Raw genomic sequence first — 22,701 nt, forward strand, 5'->3', positions numbered from 1 at the left:
TCGCCAATGTCTCGCCGCGGTGGTGAACTTCCACCACGCTAGGCGGCCTTGGCGGCCAGGCGTAGATCATCATGGCACTGCCGCGAACACTCCGCGTCACTCACCACCCGCAGCTGTAGTCAACAACACCAGTCGCGCAACCCCCCTTCGCTTCTCCACGCTCTCTACGCCTCTTTGATTATTAGCTTTGCTGGGAATGGGAGCGCCCTTGACGTCGGATACCGGGCTTTGTCGCGTTCTTAGTCTGACTGCCGTGCGCGCGTGAGGCAGCGTCACTTCTCTTCACCCTTTCGAAGAAACAAAGCTCGTCTCGTGTGCACTCGCCATCAGCCATCGCCATGAGTTCGCAAACGATACAGCAGATGGAGTCCGCCCGGTCGCTCGCGTTAGGCGACGGTAGATACTATCCTACCATCATACCGGGCGTGCTCCCCATCATCGGCTACAGTGAAGACCAGAGCATCGAGATACAGCGCTGGGGTGCCGACTTTCTGGCCGAGGCTTTTGCGTCGCCAACATGGCCTCAAGACGTCAAGCAGAACAGCGCGCCCTCTGTGCTGGCTACTCTGAAAGCCTACCTCGACAATGTTGAAGACAAGAGCGTCATCAAGAGCGCCATCCAGGCGGCTGCCAGCGTGTACCCGCTTGTCTACAAACACATGTAAGTGACCTCCCAGGCATCAGATAGAAGTCCCCATGTCAAATATGCCATGCGCATCTTGAGGTCCCCTTGCCAGATGCCCATGATTGCTGTCACGCGAACACCTTCTTATACTTGCATGTGTCAGTGTCTCCGACGCCAGCGATGCCCAGAAATGGCAGCTTATGGCCGGCATCAAGTCCAACATCTTGCGCCGGATGGACGCAGCCGCGCCCGGTGTGCGAATATGTTGCGTCAAGTTCCTCCAGCAAGTCGTCCTTGTACAGACACCAGGCGTTACGGACCCTAGGGTAAATACTACACTCTACCCAATGTATAGACAGCCATCTGATCCCTCGCAGCGCGCCGACCCGAACGACATCTCCCTCTCCCTCGTATCCCGCGACCACCCCCTCATACCCTACGCGAGCCTCGAGGCTGAAGGACACGGGCTGTTGGACAGGTTGCTGGATATCATACACGGAGACCACAGGTTAGATAGACAGTCGCAGACTGCTGGAATGCCTCTAACAGAGACTAGCGACGGCTTGCTTGTGACTGCCACACTCAACAGCTTGGGCATGCTAATCCACCGCCGCCCAAATGTTGCAAATAAGATCTTGAACAGTGTCTTCAACTTCAACCCTCTCAAGCTCGCCAATTCGCCCATGACGCCCAAGAACAAGGTCATCATGAAGTCAATTGAGCGCACAACAAGGGCACTGCTTGTGAACATCATAAAGAGGTATGTTTGCCTTGCTATATGATAGTACTGCTGATGCTCACAAACGTAGAAACTCCCCAGATAACCCCATCAACGGACGGATACAGCAGTTCCTTGAACGCATGCACCGTACACGGGTTGAAGTGTTCGATGAATCTAACCGTAAACGTCCAGCGCCGGTTGAGCCTACTGATGGTCTTGACCCGGCAAAGAGGCAACGGTTGGTTGCTGAGCCTCCAAGTCGCACGCCATCCGTCCAGCCGCTACCGCCTGGTGAAGTGAGCTGGCGACAACTATACACACTGAACGCTGAGGGCAGCACTGCGAACTTTGATGTACAAAACTTCAGGGATCCCGAGCAATTGCTGAGGATAGTCGTGCCTGTTCTGCAGTCGGTGAACCCACAGAAGCTTGAACAAGCTATCAACGTATGTGATGTTCCCTGTCCAATGCAGACCCACGTTGGCCTGCACGTTTCAGGCTTTATTGGAGGTGTCGGTCGTGGCCGTGCTAACATCATTTAGGCCGTCCGCGCTCGTTATCAGACACTCAAACAGACCGCACCAAGTCGCCCTGTACAGCCCCTACCCACCGCCGCCGCAGAAGACGAAGAGGAATACGAGCCCGACTTCGAGCCCGAAGACGCTGAACAACTCATCAACAAGCTCGATGGCATCCCCTCGAATCCCTTCTCCTCACAAGGCGGACCGTCAACCGCGTTAGCACCCTACAAGCTGCCCGAGGCACCTCCGTTATCAGAACAGGATGTTCAGAAGTACGGTGACATGACCGTACATCGAGCCTTCGGCATGCTGAGCAGTGTAGATGAGACACAAAAGAGCAAAGTCGCAAAAGGCGGCTTTAATCGACTCGCAGCTACCGACTACAACAGAGACGCCTGGGTCACTATACTCTCTCGGCTAGCTACACGAGCCAGCGCTGGCCTAGACGACCCGGAAGAAGGCATCAAAGATGAATACGCCGTTAAGAACGCCCAGGGCAACATGCACATCAGCGATGCGGTAAGAGACGGCCTCTACCAATACATACTGTACAACTGGAAGTCACGCATCGACGTCGCCATCTCGTGGCTCAACGAAGAATGGTACAACGACATGGTCCTCGCCGAGTCCGCCGAAGACACCGCTGCAAACGGTTCCTCCAACCACCACACCTCGCCGAAGCCACCAGGGAACTACCACCGCTGCGCTCTTCGCCTCATCGACGGTATTCTACCCTACATCGAACACACCGATAAGATCATCATCCGCTTCCTCTCCGAGATCCCCGCCATCGACTACAGCATCTTGGTACGCCTCAAGAAGATGGCCGAAGACCCTGAGCGCATCGACTTGGCGTGTAACACACTCCACTATCTTTACATGTTCCGCCCGCCTGTTCGCAAGATCGTCGTCGATATCCTGGCAGAGATGTGGACGGAGAATGAGCGGGCGAAACCTAGTGCGCAGAAATTGCTGGTTAGATGGAGGCCTGAGGTGCTTGGCGAGGGCAGGAGCGTCAGTATGCCTACTATGGTTAAGAACGAGAGTAGTGCGGGTGCTGGTGGGGATGCGCAGATGGTTAAGGAGAGTGCCAATGGCGCGTTAGAGGTTAAGGCTGTTTCTTAAATGGGAAGATGAGGAGAGAGGAAGCTGGGGTGGAGGCGAAGGAAGGAACATGCCAGGGGTTTGGATTCGAGGCGTTCGTTTCATCATATGTATACCTATCGGATTCATTCAGAGGTCCGTGTTACGATAGGAAGTAAGGAGGCTTGCACCACAGTAAGATGGAAGGAAAAGATATGGGAAAGCCAAGCCTCCAACCCAGAGAGATTCTGCGTAGTCCCACGGAGATACAGTGCAGCCAATGTACAACATTCCAATTCGTTCAAAACTCGAATCTGCATTCATCAATTGGCACTTTTACTTTACGTCGTAGTGATCGTTTCTAAGCTAATACATCTCCATCGAAATCACGAGATCCTCCTCTCTAACAAGCCACACATCTACTCAATCTTCATCTTCTGGAACTGCTCAATACTCGCCTCCCAATTCCTGGCCTCCAGCTCCGCAGTCCTCAGCTTCTCCTTCTCCTGCTCCTTGACCGCATCACTAACCTTCTGCTCCCACTCATCATCCATAATCTTCTTCTGGCGCGTAATCGTCTCGTTCGCCTTGACGAGGCGGTCTTGAGCCTTGGTAATCTCCTTGTCGAGCTCGATGCGGCCCTTGACGTCGAGGTACGCGGTCGCGGCGGTGCCGATTGTGTAGACGGCGCAGCCGGAGGGGATGGAGTCGGTGGGAGACAGGATTTTGATGTCTGCGACGGTTTTGCCGGCGAGGGAGCGGATGGAAGGGAGGGAGGTGGGGGTTGAGAGGGTGGCGTGGGTAGAGTCGTCCAGGGACTTGATGTAGGTGGATGCGCCTTCTTTGATGGCGTATTCGGCGGTCAGAGAACGGAGACCCTTTGCGCTGTCGACGAGGAGCTCGTATTCGGCGTTTGCGGTCTCGTCTTCGAACTCTGGCTTGTATTGGGGGAAGGGCGCGATGGTGATGGAGGGGGTGGAGTCGCCTTGACGGCGGGGGAGACGCTGCCATAGCTCTTCGGTGAGGAAGGGCATGAAGGGGTGGATCATGTTCAGTCCTCCCTCGATGGCGGTGTAGAGCGTCTGTTTCGCGCTTTCCTTCTGCTCTTCGCTGCCTTCGTCGAAAATGGCCTTGCTGTTCTCGATGTAGGTGTCGCAAAGGTAGACGTAGAAGTACTTGTAGGCAGCCTGGGTAGCCAGACTGAACTCGCGTGCCTCCAAGTGGTCGTTGATCTTCTTGGAAGCGACGTTGAGCTGATGCAGAATGTATCGCTCAGGTAGTGACTCTGAACCTCCCTTTGTGACCTTCTCTCGTGGTGTGAAGTTGTCACCCAGACGTCCAATGACGTACTTGGTGGCTTGGTAGATCTTGTTACAGAACCTTCGGTATCCGTGGATGACCTGATGACTAGTCAGTATACAACATCGAGAACAATAGATAAGGGATCACCTACGTTGACATCGAACGAGATGTCACCTCCTCCTGTGGTGTACCCAACAAGAGCCATGCGCAACGCATCAGCACCACATTCGGGAATACCCTGGGGGAAGGCTGTCTTCTGGTACTTCTCCGCCTTGGTCAACTCCTTGGGATCAAGGTTACCCGCGCGAAGCTGGTCATGTAGCTTCTGCAGAGTGATACCATCCATGATGTCAACAGGGTCTACAACGTTACCCAGCGACTTGGACATCTTCCTGCCGTCAGAGTCACGAATGAGCGAATGGCAGTAGACCTCCTTGAACGGAACCTTGCCGGTGAGGTACAAGGAGAGGAAGATCATCCTGGCAACCCAGAAGAAGAGAATGTCCCATCCAGTCTCGAGAACAGATGTGGGGAAGAGCTTCTCCAGATCGGCAGTCTGGTTGGGCCAGCCGAGGGTGGAGAATGGCCACAGACCGGAAGAGAACCATGTGTCGAGAACATCCTCATCCCGTGATAGCGTGAACTTCTTACCGGGGAACTTCTTCTCTGCCTTGGCCCGCGCCTCCTCTTCTGTGCGGCCGGTGATCCAGAGCTCGTCCTCACTTCGGTCACCCGCTTGACCTTCGATTTCGACAAAGTACGCGGGAATCTGGTGACCCCACCACAGCTGTCGGGACAAGCACCAATCTTGGATGTTGTTCATCCAGTGCATGTAGACCTTCTCGGAGGTGGCGGGCCTGATCTTAATGTCGCCCTTCTCGACGGCTTCGATAGCGGGCTTAGCCAGGCTGTCCATCTTCATCCACCATTGGGGCTTCATGATAGGCTCGATGACGTCGCCAGATCTTGAGCAGATGGGGACCTTCATGGGGTTGGGCTCCGTCTTTACGAAAAGATCCGCCTTCTTCAACGCATCAACGACGGTGTAACGAACATCGAAACGCTTAGCACCTTCAAATTGACCAGCGTTCTTGTTCATGGTTCCGTTGTCGTTCAAGATGTTGATGAATTCAAGACCGTGCTTCTTTCCGAGGTTGAAATCGTTAGGGTCGTGCGCTGGAGTAAGCTTCACAGCTCCGGTACCAAACTCAGGGTCGACATAGTCGTCAGCAACGATGGGCATGAGACGGTCGATGAAGGGGTGACGGGCTTTCTTTCCGACGAGGTCCTTGTAACGGTCGTCTTTGGGGTGAACAGCGATACCGGAGTCACCGAGCATAGTCTCGGGACGTGTTGTAGCGATCTCGATGAACTGGTCAGTACCTTCGATGGCGTACTTGAAGTGAGTAAGGACACCGAACTCAACCATCCTCTCGTACCCAGGCACAGACAGCTTGGTAGGTCCAGCCAGATCCTTGTTGTCGACCTCAAGTGTGCTAAGCGCCGTGTTGAGAGCCGTACACCAGTTGACCAATCTGTTACTGCGGTAGATCAAGCCATCCTCATGCAGGCGTACGAAGGTTTCCGTAACAGCCTTGGAGCAGTTCTCATCCATAGTGAAAGCCTCGCGTGTCCAATCGAACGATCCACCCATTCTGCGGAGGGTGTTGGTGAGATGCTGATGGTATTCCTCCTTCCACTCCATAGTCCGCTCAAGGAACTTTTGGCGACCAAGATCGTATCTCGTCTTGTTCTCCCTCCGCTTGAGCATCTTCTCGACAACGGACTGTGTAGCGATACCAGCGTGATCGCAACCAGGCAGGTAGAGGGTGGTGTAGCCCCTCATCCTATGCCACCGTATGAGGACATCCTGGAGACTCGTAGCGAGCGCGTGTCCGCAGTGTAGCTTTCCGGTGACGTTGGGTGGCGGGATGGGAATGACGAAGTGTCCGGGTCCCTTGACGTCTCCGTTCTCGGCGAACTGAGGCTTGAAGAAGCCCTGGGAATCCCACCATGCATCCCATGCCGACTCGACGACCTTGGGTATGTATGCCTTTGTGTATGCGTCGTCTAGGGGCCGTAGCCTCTTCTTCTCGCCCTTGGGTGTCTCTTCGACGTATTCTGGTAGTTGCTCTTCCTCCTTGCCCTTCTTCTTCTTCTCTTTGGCTGGAGCGGCGACGTCCTTGGAGGCACCGGCCGCAGCTGCTTTCTTTGCTTTGAACTTTGCGTCCTTCTCGGCCTTCTTGCGCTCCTTCTCGAGTTCCTTGGCGGACTTCTCCTTCTTCTCTACGCCCTTGTCGTTCTCACGGCCAGGCGCATGTTGGCCGGTGGCCTCGTTCTCAGCAGCGCCAAGGATGTCTTTCTTGACGTCTGCGCTGAGCTCGGGCGGCGGCGCAGTGTTTGGCGTCGTCTTCTCGCCGGTCGAGTTGTGGGAGGACGCGTTGAGCGCCATGGTTGCGGTCGAGTAGTGGTGTTTGTGGGTGAGCACGCGCTCAGCGTGAAGCGGCGTGTAGGTTCGCGATAGGCTGCGGATTGGCCGTCTCAATTGCAATGGGCGTCTGGCAAGATTTTGAAAATCGAGGTTTCGTCTGCAGGCGGCGCGCAGTGTAGTGGGCGCGGTGCGGGGCAACATTAACAAAAAAGTGCCTGGGTGTGAGTCGTCCAAGTCCGGCCTGCGTCACCCCACATCCTGGAGCTCGGACGGACCCCGCCTACGACGACGAACCATTGAGCCATGCTCGTTGCTCCATGACTGCATACAACACAGTCATTACGGGACACAGTCATTGCCAGACGATAGGAGCTCTCCGATCTCACATCGGGAATGCCCGACGATGATTCATATGTGATGAAAAGCAAAACACCAGATGAGATGCACAAGTCGAGTCAGAGATAGGTGTGTCACAAAAAGATTCATCATTGACTACCGTGAGCATAAGACACTTCTAGCAAGAATGAGCGTCCACCAACACCCCAATATGCATTGAGCCGAGTACTTGTTGAGCTTTGTTTGCTCCCATGCGCCTGCGATATACCATTGCGCTCCCCATCGCTTATACAAGAACGATACCTAGCACCTTGCCCTATGCACTGCCGCTCCGTGATTTGCGCCTTGTTCTGATACGCCGGCACCTCAGTTGTGTCTCCAGCCAAGAAAACTTGCAACAGATGGATTGGAGAGTATTTCGTTGCTGTAACTTTTATGCTATTACATAAAGTCTAATTACGTGAATGGGTATCTCAATCATGCCGCGGTGCTGTTTTGCTGCGCAGCCTGTCGGACGGGCGCAAAGTAAGGATGTTGCATGGCCTCTTGGGCGGTCAGTCGGTCCTGATACATGTTAGTCTGACACCGCATCTTTACATATGACAGAACGTACCTGGTGATCGTATCGCAGCAGTTTGTCGAGGAAGTCAATCGCATCGTTGCTGACAAAGCGCTGGTTCTCGGCATTGATGAACGAGTGCCACGGCTTCTTGGGATACCGACTAAGTATGTCGTCGTACTGGGCATCTAGCTCAATGTCGTACTTGTCGAGATAGTCGAACAGGTCCTCTGTTCCAAGCACCTTGGCAATCTTGACGAGCTGGTCAGAGTTGCTGTTGCCGTGGAAGAATGGTTCCCGCCTGAAGATCATTGAGGCGAACATGGCACCCAGCGACCACATATCAAGCGAGTAGTCGTACTCTTGGAAATCGACTAGTAGCTCGGGGCCCTTGAAGTAACGTGACGCGACACGAACGTTGTATTCGGTTCCTGCATGGTAGAATTCCGCTAGACCCCAGTCGATTAGGCGCAACTAGTACTCGTTAGCTGTGCTCCTCTGCTCTGATAGGATGTGCCCACCTTCCGCTTCTCATGATCGATCATAACGTTATGAGGCTTGACATCACGGTGCATGATGCCTTTGCTGTGGCAGTAGTCGAGGGCCTTGAGCAGCTCGAAGATGTAGTATCGCACGTCGTAGTCCTGGAACTTGGGGTACAGACTCCTGAAGTCGGTATTGTTGACGTATTCGAATATCAGCGAGGGTGTTTTACTCTGTTGATCGCTGGTCAGCCTTTCTCTCGAGCACGCGGCAGCGGTTGGGCCTCAGTACCCAGTCGCCAATCCAGTCGGAGCCGTCACTAACCTGGTTGTCGCGCACCACGTCCAACAGCGAGACGATGTTGGGGCCACCCGACAGATTCTGCAGGATCTTGATCTCACGCTTTATCTTCTTCTTCTTGACGGGCTTGAGGACCTTGATGACGCATTTCTGGTAGTTAACCACGTTGATGCCCTCAAAGACCTCCGAGTACTTTCCGCGGCCAATCTTGCGGACGACCTCGTAGTTCTCGAGCACGCCCCAGGAGATGTTCACCGAGTCGTAGTCCCAGTACGACCGAGGCATGTTCGCGTTGACATCGGCGTAGACGCGAGCGAGGCTTGTAGCCCCGCTACTGTTGTTCAACGCCATTCGGACAACAAAGCAGTTCTCCGGGAGATCTGTGGAATTCCACTTTGCGCGTTCTTCGAGGTCTGTACTGATATCTCTGCGCCAAGGGGCTGTTGTATCGAGCGAGGGGTCGTATAGTGGGGTGAAGAAGCGGAGGAGGTCGGGACCCTGGGAGAAGAGGGCAAGGCCTGCAAGCGCACCAAGGACAGCGAGCGCAAGGAGCGGGTATGGAGGAAGGCGCGACAGAGGGCCGTCACGGCAGTCGCGATGGGCCTTGTGGTTGGGCGGGGGTGCCTGGGTGTCGGCGGTGGTGAGCTCTGGCTGCTCGTGTTGGTGGTGGAGGATGGCTTGTGGGCGTTAGACTAGTACCAGGCAAGGGCCAAGCTTTTCCGGCAGGCGGGCCCAGGTGCTGATGACGATCCCTTCTATCTCACTTACAATTATTTAGCTTGCGCTGCCGCATTTCTCCTTCCACCTCTGCAGTAGTCATTCTAGCTAGTGCAGCCATGTTTCACGACCTGAATGTTCCCTGGACGGACGCGACGCGCGAGCTGCAGCGCACAGTAGCTTTCCTCGACGAATGTGAGCTCTTCGAGTTGTAGTTGAATGCGCCGGCGGTAGACTGACGCGGTGCAGTAGGATACGACGTCGTTGCTCTCACGCACACGTATTCGGGGAAACTGCCGACTGATATAGTACGTCGAGGAAACTGCGACCCTTTCACCTTCCTCTTTTCAATCGCTAATGCGCTGCTCAACCAGAGTTCGCCTGTACCCACAAAACTCCCCTTCCCGGTCCCTCCACGCATGCGCATTCTACGACGATGCAATATCTTCCTTACCGATTCGGCCTCCAACTTTCGCATACCACAACTCCAGCAGCAATATGACCTCGTAGCCGCGCGACCCACAGACGACCGCACTCTCCAGCAGGCATGTCAGAGTCTGGACGTAGACATAATTTCACTCGACCTGACCCGGCGATTCGAGTCCCACTTCAAGTTCCCTACGCTGGGGACAGCTATATCCCGTGGTATTAAGATCGAAATATGCTACAGCCAGGGTATCATGTCGAGCGACCCCGCCGCAAAGCGCAACCTGATTAGCAATGCGACACAGCTCATACGCGTGACCCGTGGTCGGGGCATCATCTTTAGTTCGGAAGCGAAGAGCGTGCTAGGCATACGCGCACCGAGCGATGTCATCAACCTGGCTTCTGTCTGGGGACTCGGCACAGAGAGAGGGAAAGATGGTCTTACAAAGGAGCCTAGGAGTGTAGTCGAGTATGCGCGATTGAAGCGCCAGAGCTTTAAGGGCATCATAGATATCGTCTATGGTGGAGAGAAGCCAGCACAAAGCTCTGTGGCTAAGGGCAAGGACAAGCAAGATCCGAAGGGGAAAGCGAACAAGAACCAGAACGGCAAGCGGCCAGGCGAGAGCTTAGAGGGCACTCCCCTGCACGAGACCAAGGCGGAAAAGCCAATCTCGAAGCGCCAGCAAGCCAAGAACAAAAAGGCAAAAGTACAGGAGGGGGGTGGAGAAGTGACAGAATCCTGAGGAAGGAGCATTTTGACTCTATCCAGACAGACGGCAGATGATACCCATAGACACGAGCAGCAATGCACAAGAAAGATCATACCCACACCTTTGTATTCTCTCAACATTACTACCTCGCAGGAACACTCAATGCTCAACTGCTACAATCAACTATATAACATAGAAACTAACAAAGCATAGACATCTGTATATTGTCAAAAATGAGACATCTACCACCACCACATCGCTGCCTGAACCTCCGGCGTCGGCTTTACCAACCTCCTTCCGAGATTTACCGTGACTCGACTCTGTAGCGCAACAGTGCTGATATCGAAAGGCAGAGGCTCTTCAACGGGCGTAGGTGCAGGCGCACCGGCTGCGACTTGGCTCTGAGCCTGCGCGCTTGTTGTTGCTTTTAGAGAAGGAGAGGAAGAAGTCGCTGATGCAAGCGATACCTCGACAGATGGTGTTACACTTGCAGATGATGATGTTGCAGCGGCCGAAGAAGCAGAAGCAGAAGCAGATCCGCTAGCCATCATAGTTACACCCGCTCCAGCCGCACTCGTCGTAGTCCCTGCGACAAGGCCAGGCCGAGTCAGTGTAGCCGAGTCGATAGCTACGGTGCTGCTTGAGCTGGTCGAAGCAGCCTGCTGTGTTCCAGGCGGTGGAGAACCCCCGGCCTCAACTGTTACCGCACTGCCCACGACAGTCTGCATGGTACTTTGACTCATTGTTGGCGCGCTGCTCATGGATCCTAATTGGAAAGGCTGGGCCTGTGGTGCGGACATGGGGAAAGATCCAGCCGGGCACATGCACGCGCAGTTGCATTGAGAAGCTGCCGTAGCAGCGGCTGCACCACCAGATCCTGCGACGACGGTGACTGCAGCCGCAGCTTTGGAGGTAGTTGTAGCTCCCGCAAGGCCGGCGGCGGTCCCATTGCCTCCTCCGCCTGCGACGACGGTGACCGCGGCTGCTGCTCCACCCGAGGATGCAGTGCCGTTCATTCCAGATCCTGAGCCAGCGACAACCGTAACCGCGGCTGCTGCTCCTCCTCCACCAGAAGCGCTAGCAACTCCAGCAGTACTGTTTCCATCGGCTTTGACTGTGACTGCCATGCCTACTGCAGTTGTTGTCGTTGCAGCAAGACCTCCGGCCGTAAGCTTGGCCGAGTCGATCGCTGCAGTACTGGTGGAAGTAGAGTTTGAAGCACCTTGAGCGCCAGCTGCGAGCTCTGATCCGGCTGATACAGTTACAGCAGCTGCAGGTGCCATGGCGGCTGCTGAACCCTTTGGTAATGTTAGCGACGACTATATTGACACCTCGAACAACAACGTACAGTAGAGTTCTTGCTTTCCGCTAGACTGGCTGTCTGCATAGGCTCAGCAGCGGGCATAGCGGCCCCTTTAGCACCCATGCTGCTTGAGTTTCCAGCAGCCATACCTCCCATCTGGGAAGGCGCATTCGTCCAGGGAATAGGGGTCACTTTTGGCAGAGCTGACTTTCCAGCGGGGAAAACTGTCTTTACCGCCTTGGACGAAGCGGGAGCTTCTGCTGGCTTCTCAACGACGGCAGATGATGCTGATGCAGTGGCTGCCTCTGGTGCCTCGGCCGCAGCTTTCGACGATGCAGCTGAGGCTTCTCCGGCAGCGGATGACGAAGCTGATGCTTCTCCCTTGGCTAGCGAAGATGCGGGTGCTGCTTCTGCCGGCGCTTCCCCTTTAGCTGAAGACGACGTAGTTGGTGCCTCTGCCTCAGCCGGTACTGAAGCAGACGCTTCAGCTGATGCTTTTGCGGCGGTTGATGACGATATGGCAGTGGCTTCTCCAGCTGCTGGTAATGATGCTGATGTCGCTTCAGCTGGGGCTGCTGGCGAGGCTGCTGCTGGCGCTTCTCCAGCGGGAGGTGTCGCTTCGGCCGCTCCCTGCGGCGGTGCCTCGACAAGCGTTGCTGCGATCTCCTGGCCATTGGGTTGAGTGACGATAGTCTGAACTATCTGAATAGTTTGAAAGTTACTACCATTTTGTGGTGCTCCAGACTGGGATGGTAGTTGGCCTTGTCCGTTCGGTGCGAGTTGATTCGCTAGATCTCCAGCAATATCGGCGCTGCCACTCTGACTAGAACCGGGTCTGGGGGCCAGCTGGTTTGCAAGATCTCCAGCAATGTCGCTCGACTTGATATCACCTGCTGCTCCTTGGTTGGCACCCTGTGTCGTTCCTTGCGCACCACTCTGGCCCTGCGGCTGCGGGTTGCTAGTCTGGTTTGCTGATGTACTCTGCTTTTGCCCGTTAAGCCCAATAAGGATGTCGTCAACGCTCGTAGAGCCCCCACCGGCGATCTGGTTTGCGAGGTCTCCACCGACATCATTCGTGTTAATGTCTCCGTTGCCACTCCTTTGGCCTTGTCCTTGGCCTTGCGCGAGCCCATTCAACAAGGCGTTTGCGTCCAGGCCGTTCTGTGCAAGCCTGGCGGCGATGTTTCCATTGTCCAGTGCACTGGCTTGCTCGGCAGCAGGTACGTTGAGTGCTTCTGTATCCCGTCGTTGCCAGTCGAGTCCCGATACCAAGTTATCGATACGTCTGCCCGAGACTTCGGTTCGTATGTGAGTATTGTGAAGATCAAGTACTGCCTGAGTGACCGTCTATACGCAGTCAGTGAAGATTCCATACAAGCAAATGACATACGTACTGCACTTATGAGCAGCAGGGCAGGTACCCAGGATGATAGAGTTCTAGTCATTGTGGAATCCTTGAGGAAGTGAGAACCGGAAACGATAGAAAAGAAAATTAGTAATTAGTACATCAACAGTCCAGCTGGAGTAGAATCGAAGGCGATGTCACAGACATGCAGAACCTCTCAGTACCTGCACAGCAGAAAGACCGAAGAGTTGAAGATGGAACGGAAACGTGTGGACACACAATGGAAACAGATAGTCCGGATGCAAACGAATGTAAGCTTCCGATAGTGCGAGAGCGTGCCAAACCGTTCAAAGGTTCATGACTGAGGCGAAAACTATCCTACTTAACGGGTCCGACATGTCAGCCCCGCTCAGCATGTTTCTAACCGTGTGGTGCTGGTTTCGAGCCTTCGCGGCTACTCGAACAGTGTTCAGGTGCGTCTCAAGGGTCGGAACGGTGTTCCTCAAATGGAGTCCCAGCGCGCAGTAGTGCAGCCGGTGATGGCATTGTCGGGTCAGCCTAGTCATCAGGGTTTGTTCCAGGCCAGTAACGCGCGACCCATGATCGACAGGCCCGCGAAAAGCGATTTTGGTGGTAGTCAAGCTTCACGATCGTCTGGCCAGCCGCTATGGTGGTGTAGTCTGACACGCGATGTGCGCGAGGCGATGGGGTTCACACCGGAGGCGTTTCACTCTGTGGAACATGGCGTTTTCTTCCTTCCGCTCGTGCATGAACGAAATCGATCTTCCATTACCGATCTATTTCCGCCCAAGTGCCGTGCGGTCGAAAAGGCTTATCAATCGCGAAGCTGCGAAGTCGCGTTGTGCTGTGAAGCATGTGCGTAGGGCTGGTGATCGCGGGAGAAAGTCGTGCCTAGTAATCGTGGCTTGGCGACCGATGACGTGCGTCATTACCCTGGGCCTGACGCTTGCCAGCCCCTGGGGCCAACTTCCATCGCAAAGAATACGATTCTCGCTCGTCGGAGTCGGCCAAATTTTGCCAGCGCAGCGTGGAACGTTCGGCTTCCGTACGTAGCGACGTAGCTGTAAGCTCTAGGCTTCTGTATATGTAGGCGCAACTCTGCTGTCAAGGTTCGCGCACACAACAACAGATCGTCCAGAGGTCATCATGGCCGCCATACACGTCCTCGATGACTATTATCTTGCCATCACCTTCCTCGTCACTGTTGCATACCAGCTGATCGGCTTTGCGATCGCCTTCTCGTTCAAATTCGACAAACTTACTGATTTTGCCGGCGGCACCAACTTCATCCTTCTTGCGATTATCACGCTTTCGTGCAGCGAGAACCGCGGCGATGCGCGCAACATTGTGGTATCGCTGTTTATCATGCTGTGGGCGGCAAGGTTGAGCGGCTTTCTTCTTTTCAGGATTCTCAAGACTGGCAAAGATGATCGTTTCGACGATAAGAGGGACAAGTTCTGGTCGTTCCTCGGATTCTGGGTGTTGTGAGTAGCTACAGACGTAAGCTGGGTGTCATTACTGATGGGTTACAGTCAAATGTTCTGGGTCTGGACTGTATCTATGCCGGTCACTATTCTGAACTCGCCAAAAGTCACTCGATTCAATCAGCCAGACTTTGGAACAGGTTGTGATATCGCTGGCATCATCCTGTGGTCAATCGGTTTCATCATGGAAAGTGTTTCCGACGTTCAGAAGTACAGGTTCCGTACTGCTCACGGTAGCGACGGCGCAGTCTGCAACGTCGGGTTCTTTGCCTGGACGCGCCACCCGAATTACTTCGGCGAGATGCTCATCCAATTTGGTAGGTGCTGCTCATTGAGTTTCTTTGGACCGAAACTGATCATGACAGGTATCTTCACGATCGCTGTATCTCCGGCTGCAAACAACTACGTCTCGGGCGGTGCATATGACGCTCTGTACGCGTCTATTCTCGGTCCATTCTTCCTGACTCTACTGCTCATGTTCGTATCCGGTCTTACGCTGCAGGAACGACCTGGCGCAAAGAAGAGATACGAGAAAGGCAACCGCTGGCCCGAGTACGAGCAATACCTCCACCGAACGAGCATTCTCATCCCGTTCCCGCCCCAGCTATACGCCAAGCTGCCCGTCATTCTAAAGAGAACAATTTTCCTCGAGTTCCCAATCTATGTCTTTGATCCGGCCAAGCATGCAGACCAAGACAAAGTGCAAGCTAGAAATGCGGAGGAAGGTCAAACCAGGCCGAGTGATGAGCAAGGCCTTAGATCTTGAAGTATCAGATGTTCGATATGATGATACCCCTTTGTTGATTCTCAATTTTTGTATAAACAACATTGTTAGAGCGCTTCGTACCGCATAATCGTAATTCAATATTCTCCCAAAAGGCATGCCCAAATCAAAACCAGCATTCGATTGTGTGAAACTGTCTTGCGGATATCACAACTTTACGTGCTGGGTAACAAACCAAAGGTGATTTCTGTCTGGTCTATGCTAGATTTGTGTACCGACGTACCTAGGTAGTCTGATGAACCGCACGTCGCCTGCCCCTGCGTTAGGGGTGGCAAGAGCTCCAAGACTACAGATCCCAGCAACCCTCGTGCAGCGCATCTCTCGCCAGAGCTTCCACCGACCTCCGAGCAAGCCGTGTCATGTCGGCGATGACATGTGAGAACGCAATCACCAGGTCGAGCAGTGGGATACAGCCCGCTTAGTCAGTCGCTGGGCGAATCAATCCACCCGGCCTTATCGCGCGAACATTGAAGATCACCTCACGCCATCGCATAAACCACACCCACGGGACGATGAGAAGAGTCAAAACCATCGAAATTTGTACCTCATGCTCGCATCTTTCCTTGGCTCGTCGTCTTAGTTGGACGACTAGCAGCCATGAGCCTGCTGGCGCCTGTTTCCAACTCGGAAACTACTTCCATCCCGCGTCGCCAATCGATTAGAGCACCTGGAGATGCGATTGCGTCATTGCGTCACTCTGAGATGGCCTGTTTGTAGGACTGGAGGAGCAAATATAAGAGCCTGAAAACGCGCTTCGCCCTGCCGTTCGACCACCCTAGCATATCCTACATCCTTGACAGCAATTCTTTGTCATCTCAACAAGACAACATTTGTTTTCACAATCATTGCAAAAGCTGAACCATCAGAATGACTACTACCCCAATTCACTCAACTGGCCGCGGAGGTATGCCCTGCATGATACTTCAAGATGCAAAAACAGGAAAAGCTGATCGCTGACGCAGGCGCCGGCAACATTGGCCCCGACACCAACGTCTACACTGATGGAGGCATGGTTCGCGAGGGCGTTCAAGGCGACTCTCTCGATGGAGATTTCTCCACTGGCCGTGGGGGAGCTGGCAACATCGGAAAGTCACCTCGTGTTGGGCCGCAGTCTGACGAAGGTCGTCGCTCAGTAGACATGGTTCCCGAGATCAACCAGCGCAACCCGCAAGACGAGTTTCACACCGGCGTACGTCATGTTATATGAGTAATAGCAGCCTCAACTGACATAATTGTAGCGAGGTGGAGCCGGAAACGTCTATAAAGAAAAGCATGGCGGTCACAGCCAGTCACCCGACCGCAAGGGATTGGGCGACAAGGTCAAGGAAGTACTTCATTTGGACAAGAAGAAGGAACATGAGCCATCTCCTTTGGCACAGAACACGACTACGAACTAGATATGATACCCAAGTCAAGCGACTTTCCTGGAGGACTGGTAGTGGTATGAGCGTTGGACATCGATGATACCTCAGGCTATAATCTCGACTATGAGACAGCCTTGTTTTCTCTTTGGTAATTAATAGACACAGACACTCCCTCAACCATGTCTTTAAGTTTTGTATGACCTACCTGGATTGATGTCTGCATCGTGCCTGACTATGATGGTGGGATGAACACTAGCGCGGACCACGTGGGGTAGTCGCGATCGCAAGTCGCGTCATTGGGCTCCAGAAAATCCACCAAACTTCACACCCCAACAACACCTTTGCGCAACATCACAATGAGTTCCAGCGAACATGATGCCGAGGCCCTCGTGCACTCCGATGACCCAAGTCACCCCGCGAACCACATCTGCACGCTCTGCGCAAAGTTTTACAGCTTGGGCTGGGTACGATGATCTCCAGGCGTCGGGGGGACGCGAATGAAGACACGATCGAGTGATGGCTAACACGGAGATTCCGCCAGGTGACAGGCACTGGCGGAGGAACGAGCATACGCCATGAAGACAAGATATACATTGCGCCCAGCGGCGTACAGAAAGAGCTCATGAAGCCCACCGATATGTTTGTTATGGACTTCAACAGCAAGGAGTACTTGAGGAGACCACAGGTATATCGCGCGATGTTAGACCATGGGAAGATGGCTAAGAAGCATTTAGGTCCTTAAACCCTCAGCGTGCACGCCTCTCTTCCTCGCAGCCTTCGAACGCGGCGCCGGCTGCTGCATTCACACACACTCGCAATGGGCCGTCCTCGTAACCCTCCTCGTCGAGCGCGATTTCGGAAAAGACGCGTGCTTTGAGATCGAAGAGATTGAACAGATTAAGGGCATACCGAAGGGAAGAGGGAAGCAGGGTAACCTAGGCTATTATGACCGGCTGCGTATACCCATCATCGAGAATACTGCGCACGAAGAGGATTTGAGGGAGAGTTTGGAGGAGGCGATGGAGAAATACCCCGATTCGTACGCGATTCTTGTCAAGAGACACGGCATTTACGTGTGGGGTGACAACGTACACAAGGCGAAGACGCAGTGCGAGAGTATCGATTATATCCTGCAGTTGGCGGTGGAGATGAAGAAGCTGGGTCTGCCCTGGACAAAGTGAAGAGCCAGCAAAATTTAGGCGTAATGCGTTACGTACACGAATGGGGTAAACATGAGCTGCCAAGAGAAGAGTGTGTGTATTGGAAGGAGAGTTCTTTGAGTCAGTCTTGAGCCGCCACATCCCCCCCAATCGTTTCGCTCTCGATTTTCTTCATCACCCAAGCGTGTACAGTGATCTCTTTAATGTTTCCGCATGAAGCCATCGAGTCCTGCCCCCACAGTCTGTCCCGAGTCGCCCCTACTCACGGAACGCAACTTCGACTCCCTCACTATGAAACGGTGCCCACGAAACTCGAGTATCAAAACTGCATTTCCCCTGAATCCCAATCGCATGACAAGAACACGCAATCACGATTCTATGTAAATTGGGAAATGTTGACAATAGACCAGGAATTACCAGTCGTACGATCCATCGCAGATCCTCTTCCATAGGATCGTAGTAGTTGAGAAACTCTTCCTTAAGATTGTGGGAATATTGATAGGAGGCTTGAGACCTGTCAGCCTCCATGAGTTCTTTTTGAAACGTCAGAAGAGCGCCAATGGTCCTCACGGAAATGGATCGTATCATCGCGAAGTGGGCATTTCGGATTCGATCTCGAAAACGCTTGAAGGCTTTGTAATCGTGGAAAGCAAAAGTATTCTCGTTGTAGAAGATCAGAGCGGCCTCGGAGTAGATTTGTCTGCAGGTGCGAGGGAGGCTAAGCTGCCCTAGATTGCTTTTGAAGAGACCTGTCGATGTAGAGCCGTATTTGCGATATCTCAATCGTTTGAGGTTGGGATACACGGTTATACCGCCAAGTGCGTAGTGCCATATCTTTGTGCGGAGTTCGGCTGGTAGTCGCAGGAGTGGAGAGTTCACACTGTTGTCTTGGGCACTGGATACTGTTAGAGAGACATGAGGATCGTCAAAGTCTTTACTTACATCGTCACAAGATGGTCTGGCGTTTGTGAAAGATCCAATAAACCATACTCTTTTGGCTCTTCGACTGGCATCTTATTACTTGAGGCGCTTGCTTGATCACGCTTCTTGTGGGTGGTTTGAGAAACCATGGGCAGTCTTGCGCCTGTGGTACTTATCGTTTGATTGGAGGTACTTTAGTTGGGTTTCTGGCCGAACGGCTCGGTGTATGTTCAGGGAATTGTTTCAGGTAGTGGAGAAAGTGTGGTAGGAGACAATTCAATCTTTGAATATGAGTTGGAGCGACCAAGGGCCTGAGCGAGCACAAACAGTGGCAAGTGCGGCGACTATTCACTCCGATGCACTGACACATGCTTCTGCAGCTATGGCTGCCTTACTGCACGATGAATGGTTCACTCTACTAGAGACATCGGCTGACGTACCTAGGAAGCCCCCCTTGGTACTTCAGCTCGGCCCCTTTTGACTTGACCTCGATTTATCCATTCTGTGTCTCTACTTGAAACTGCCACCACGATGGACAAGTCTACGCTCCTAGCGGAGGCCGCTCAATCCATCCCTGAAGCGCGCTATAACATGCGCAAGCGCCCTTCCAAACCGATCACGGAGTCTTCCAAGCGCGTCTATCGTACTCGCGGCGGTCTTGTCTCCTTGCGGAAAACACCAAAAGACCTCGTTCCCATGTGAGCCCTTCAGAAGCAGAAGACTTGCATACAGCTAATAGCATCCAAAGCGTCAAGTCCAACACGCAACAGTCTCCCCTTCTCTGCCTTCCCGCTGAACTTCGAAACAATATCTTCAGGTATGCTTTGGGAGGCGGCCGGTTCATACACCGGTGGTAAGAGATATCGCTATACGAATTGATGTGAGACATTCACTGACTTCGTACACCCATGTTTAGGCACGGAAGCACCCGCGAATGGCGCCTCCTCAACAGCGATAACGACGTCTTCCGGTCAACACCTGCCAACATCGCCCTACCGCGCGTCTGTCGTCAAATTTACTCCGAAACAGCTATTCTAGTATACTCCGAGAACTTGTTTTCCTTTAACAACGTCTTTGAACTCGATCGCTTTGTCGCTTCACGCAAACATGCTCAGCTCGAAGCCATGACGATGATTATGGTTGATATAAGTTGGGGCGCGTTTCAGAGTGGAAGCGAGGCTCTGAAGATGGTGCTTAGGAGCCTGGGTAGATGCAAGGGGTTGGAGAAACTGTATATGGGAGAGCTTAGGGGTCTATGGAGCACCAAGAAGGAGTTTACTCGTGTGAAAGAAGCGGAAGCTGCAGTTGCAAAAGGCCAGGCAGGTGATATCGAGGTTATATTTGTGTCGCCATACACATTGGAACCTCTGCCGTGGTCATAGCACTGGTTAGGGAGACAGCTCAATCCCTTTAGTTGCGTTCGGTGAGGTGCGCTTGCCTCGCACATTTCAATAGACTATGGTGTCAGGTCATTTCATGCGATCGTATATTGCTTGTAAATTTCATAAGCCCGTGCACACCTAGTCCAGCTCCTTCATTTACCTGTTAATCTGCCAGTCTTCTGCCTTCTACCTTTATCGAGAACACTTTACCATACCCTGATCGGCAATCAATACATCCAATAGACTCAATCAACCAAATCAAACCAACGGAGTTTTCATGGAGGATTCAGGAGAACTTCAGGACATAAACCGCCTGAGTACTTCGCATGCTGAGCGCATACGTCGGTGAGTTCAAGAGTTCGCATATCCGCTACAACTTACTTACAGTCTGACAGAACCCAAGAGAACCAGGCAAACTCCCCTCTCCTCCGTCTTCCACCTGAGCTTCGTAACATCATCTACGAGTATGTGTTACGTATGAATCATCCGATAGAGATGATAAGAACAGCGATGAGGGACCGAGCCGGCCCCAAGCGACATCTTCTCGCCCTCCTTGGAAGCTGCTCGCAGATAAACACAGAGACCGCTATGCTGCCCTACACTCTCAACGTCTTTGCTATGACGGGTTTTAGATCCAATGCATGGAAGCTACTTCATCATACCGGCCAGAAGCAACTACAGGCTATTAAGAGGATGCAACTTAGGACAGCTGTGGGGAGTATAGTCATGGGACTAGAGGACGATGTGGCCTCTTTAAGGGGCTTAGAAATGATTGAGATACGGGACAGCCATGGCCGGTGGAACGAGAATCTGATCCGACGGATAAATATGCGTTTGCCAGGCGTTGTTATTTCTAAGATCGAGGCGTTTCCTTAGAAACCACTGAGAGGTCTTCTGGCGAAGAGACCCTCAGGCTCGAGCGCGAAAGACAGAGAAGAGGACCTCGGGAGGTAGGGGAAACTGCCTAGGGAAGTTAGACATCGAGTATTTGTGCTACCTACCTATGTAGGTACTCTTAATGCCTGAGTAACTAGGTAGGGCCGAGTAACGATGCAGTCAAGAGACACATAGCTTGATATATGGCTTGTTGAATCGAATGAGAATCAAACAGACTTCTAAATATGCGATAGATATGAGGATGAACCTGCACGATATCGCGGCGCGAATGACATTCGCGACAGCCCCTGTTAGCTACGCATTGCGTCATCAATCCCGGCACGCGCTAACCAAAGTTAGCATTCCTGCGCGGATGTCGCCCATGCCTCGTACAATTACCTACGAAGCCAGAGAACATGCCTCACTGGCCGCAAATGCGTATCTTTCCCGAGCTACTATAATGCACGTGGTTCGAGAAGTATGAGTCAAAGTTTCATAGCTTCCAAGGTCTACAGAAGACCGGCTCGCAGTTACCACGCCTGCTACTGACTCACCCTTCTTGCGCCTCTGTGTCTTCTCAACAGATTATGTTGGTTCAACTTGCAATCTACCCGGTGAGTCTTGTTGGTCATTTAATGGCCGGACGCAGTCCTGCAGGCGAGTCACCACTACTGCGTTCCTGGTTCTCCCAGCCAGCGCGAACCGCTAGTGAGTATGTCGAGTGTAACCATCCACGGAATTCCAAAAGAGAAAGAGTCATCTCCAACTATATAAGATTTCTTAAACCCTATCACTGCAACCATCACTCATGCCTTGTATACTATCTGCATCTTCAGATATGTCGACAAGCAACTCTACCCACCGGAGTAAAACTCCATCGATGGCTACAGCCCAGTCGGCGAACACCTACTCGACGCAGTTACAATCCCCGTTATACCGCCTACCTCGAGAACTTCGCGATGAAATCTACGAATACTATGCAAGCGGTAGGCGATCATACGAGTACAATAAAGACACGCATAAGTTGCGCTATCGGGATGCATCTGCGCGTACGGAAAACCTTGGCTTGCTAGCGACTTGTAAGATTGCGGCAAGAGAGATGGGACAAATCGCTTTTCAAAAAGCCGAGTTTAGCACACGGCGCTCTGCGTATGATGGATCAAAATTCGAAGAGTTGCATTCCAAGGCCGCTCGCTTCCACTACTGTAAGTACGGTACCGTGCTATCATCAGCCCAGAATCTCACTAATGACGCCGCGCTCCAGTGACCAGGCTGGTTCAAACTCAGAGGCAACGAATGCTCGTCTGTGTCGCCGAGTTACTACACCCTTCAGACTTCGACGATATTGACGCGCGTCATCCATACATGGGCACATTTTTTGGCAACATCCTACAAGAAGCGGTCGCTCGGCAATCCGACAAATTGAGACTCGAGATGCCTGTCATCTTGGAGAACGATACAGTCAGTGAAACATTTGTCAACGCCTTGCGATTTGCATTGGTTCTTGCAGATAGACGCGATCCCGACAAGTCCGCGCGGCTCACGGACAAAGTCTTCGGTCCCGGAATATGTCCTATCGAGCGCAATCTGGAACGCTGCAACCTGTTCATCCAAGGATGTCACAGTGAGATACTTTCCTGGACGCCTGACCCATGGTGGGTACCCCACGACAAAGATTTACTTCAGATGGAAGCGATGCTCTACTTGACCAGGGATCATCAACCACCTTATCACATGGACTGTGATGTGGACTACTATTGCAAGGAGAACACTAAATACTACTTCTCTGCTGCAGCTGTAGCAATCGACTACTGTAAGTGAAGCTTTCTCATGTCTCGTTCCCGTCA

At 53.0% G+C, this 22,701-nt stretch overlaps 9 protein-coding genes across 9 annotated transcripts; 6 read left to right on the top strand and 3 right to left on the bottom strand.

Annotated features, from left to right (window-relative positions):
* Positions 1-362: 362 nt before the first annotated feature.
* J4E84_006126 (uncharacterized protein) lies at positions 363-2,992 on the top strand (the record flags this gene model as incomplete). The annotated part of the gene is made up of 6 exons (XM_049388717.1): positions 363-661; positions 789-951; positions 1,003-1,133; positions 1,182-1,385; positions 1,435-1,792; positions 1,889-2,992. 6 exons carry the CDS (start codon positions 363-365, stop codon positions 2,990-2,992), a joined length of 2,259 nt encoding a protein of 752 aa, XP_049243616.1.
* A 377-nt stretch (positions 2,993-3,369) lies between these two features.
* Positions 3,370-6,704, bottom strand: J4E84_006127 (uncharacterized protein; the record flags this gene model as incomplete). Its single annotated transcript, XM_049388718.1, has 2 exons — positions 3,370-4,350; positions 4,404-6,704. 2 exons carry the CDS (start codon positions 6,702-6,704, stop codon positions 3,370-3,372), a joined length of 3,282 nt encoding a protein of 1,093 aa, XP_049243617.1.
* A 792-nt stretch (positions 6,705-7,496) lies between these two features.
* J4E84_006128 (uncharacterized protein) lies at positions 7,497-9,181 on the bottom strand (the record flags this gene model as incomplete). The annotated part of the gene is made up of 5 exons (XM_049388719.1): positions 7,497-7,583; positions 7,633-8,052; positions 8,100-8,244; positions 8,294-9,038; positions 9,130-9,181. 5 exons carry the CDS (start codon positions 9,179-9,181, stop codon positions 7,497-7,499), a joined length of 1,449 nt encoding a protein of 482 aa, XP_049243618.1.
* Positions 9,182-9,197: 16 nt separating this feature from the next.
* Positions 9,198-10,247, top strand: J4E84_006129 (uncharacterized protein; the record flags this gene model as incomplete). The annotated part of the gene is made up of 2 exons (XM_049388720.1): positions 9,198-9,273; positions 9,388-10,247. The coding sequence occupies 2 exons, from the start codon at positions 9,198-9,200 to the stop codon at positions 10,245-10,247; spliced, it is 936 nt and encodes a 311-aa protein (XP_049243619.1).
* Positions 10,248-10,456: 209 nt separating this feature from the next.
* J4E84_006130 (uncharacterized protein) lies at positions 10,457-12,962 on the bottom strand (the record flags this gene model as incomplete). The annotated part of the gene is made up of 4 exons (XM_049388721.1): positions 10,457-10,621; positions 11,348-11,512; positions 11,563-12,864; positions 12,912-12,962. 4 exons carry the CDS (start codon positions 12,960-12,962, stop codon positions 10,457-10,459), a joined length of 1,683 nt encoding a protein of 560 aa, XP_049243620.1.
* A 1,067-nt stretch (positions 12,963-14,029) lies between these two features.
* On the top strand, positions 14,030-15,133 carry J4E84_006131 (uncharacterized protein; the record flags this gene model as incomplete). The annotated part of the gene is made up of 3 exons (XM_049388722.1): positions 14,030-14,367; positions 14,416-14,684; positions 14,733-15,133. 3 exons carry the CDS (start codon positions 14,030-14,032, stop codon positions 15,131-15,133), a joined length of 1,008 nt encoding a protein of 335 aa, XP_049243621.1.
* An 885-nt stretch (positions 15,134-16,018) lies between these two features.
* On the top strand, positions 16,019-16,548 carry J4E84_006132 (uncharacterized protein; the record flags this gene model as incomplete). The annotated part of the gene is made up of 3 exons (XM_049388723.1): positions 16,019-16,055; positions 16,114-16,340; positions 16,390-16,548. The coding sequence occupies 3 exons, from the start codon at positions 16,019-16,021 to the stop codon at positions 16,546-16,548; spliced, it is 423 nt and encodes a 140-aa protein (XP_049243622.1).
* Positions 16,549-16,871: 323 nt separating this feature from the next.
* MDE1 (Methylthioribulose-1-phosphate dehydratase) lies at positions 16,872-17,696 on the top strand (the record flags this gene model as incomplete). Its single annotated transcript, XM_049388724.1, has 3 exons — positions 16,872-16,979; positions 17,057-17,200; positions 17,250-17,696. The coding sequence occupies 3 exons, from the start codon at positions 16,872-16,874 to the stop codon at positions 17,694-17,696; spliced, it is 699 nt and encodes a 232-aa protein (XP_049243623.1).
* A 1,431-nt stretch (positions 17,697-19,127) lies between these two features.
* On the top strand, positions 19,128-19,978 carry J4E84_006134 (uncharacterized protein; the record flags this gene model as incomplete). Its single annotated transcript, XM_049388725.1, has 3 exons — positions 19,128-19,294; positions 19,345-19,413; positions 19,513-19,978. The coding sequence occupies 3 exons, from the start codon at positions 19,128-19,130 to the stop codon at positions 19,976-19,978; spliced, it is 702 nt and encodes a 233-aa protein (XP_049243624.1).
* Between the last annotated feature and the right edge of the window lie 2,723 nt (positions 19,979-22,701).

Source organism: Alternaria hordeiaustralica (assembly GCF_023758085.1).
Source record: "Alternaria hordeiaustralica strain BMP 2776 chromosome Unknown scaffold_11, whole genome shotgun sequence".
Classification (NCBI taxonomy): Eukaryota; Fungi; Ascomycota; class Dothideomycetes; order Pleosporales; family Pleosporaceae; genus Alternaria; species Alternaria hordeiaustralica.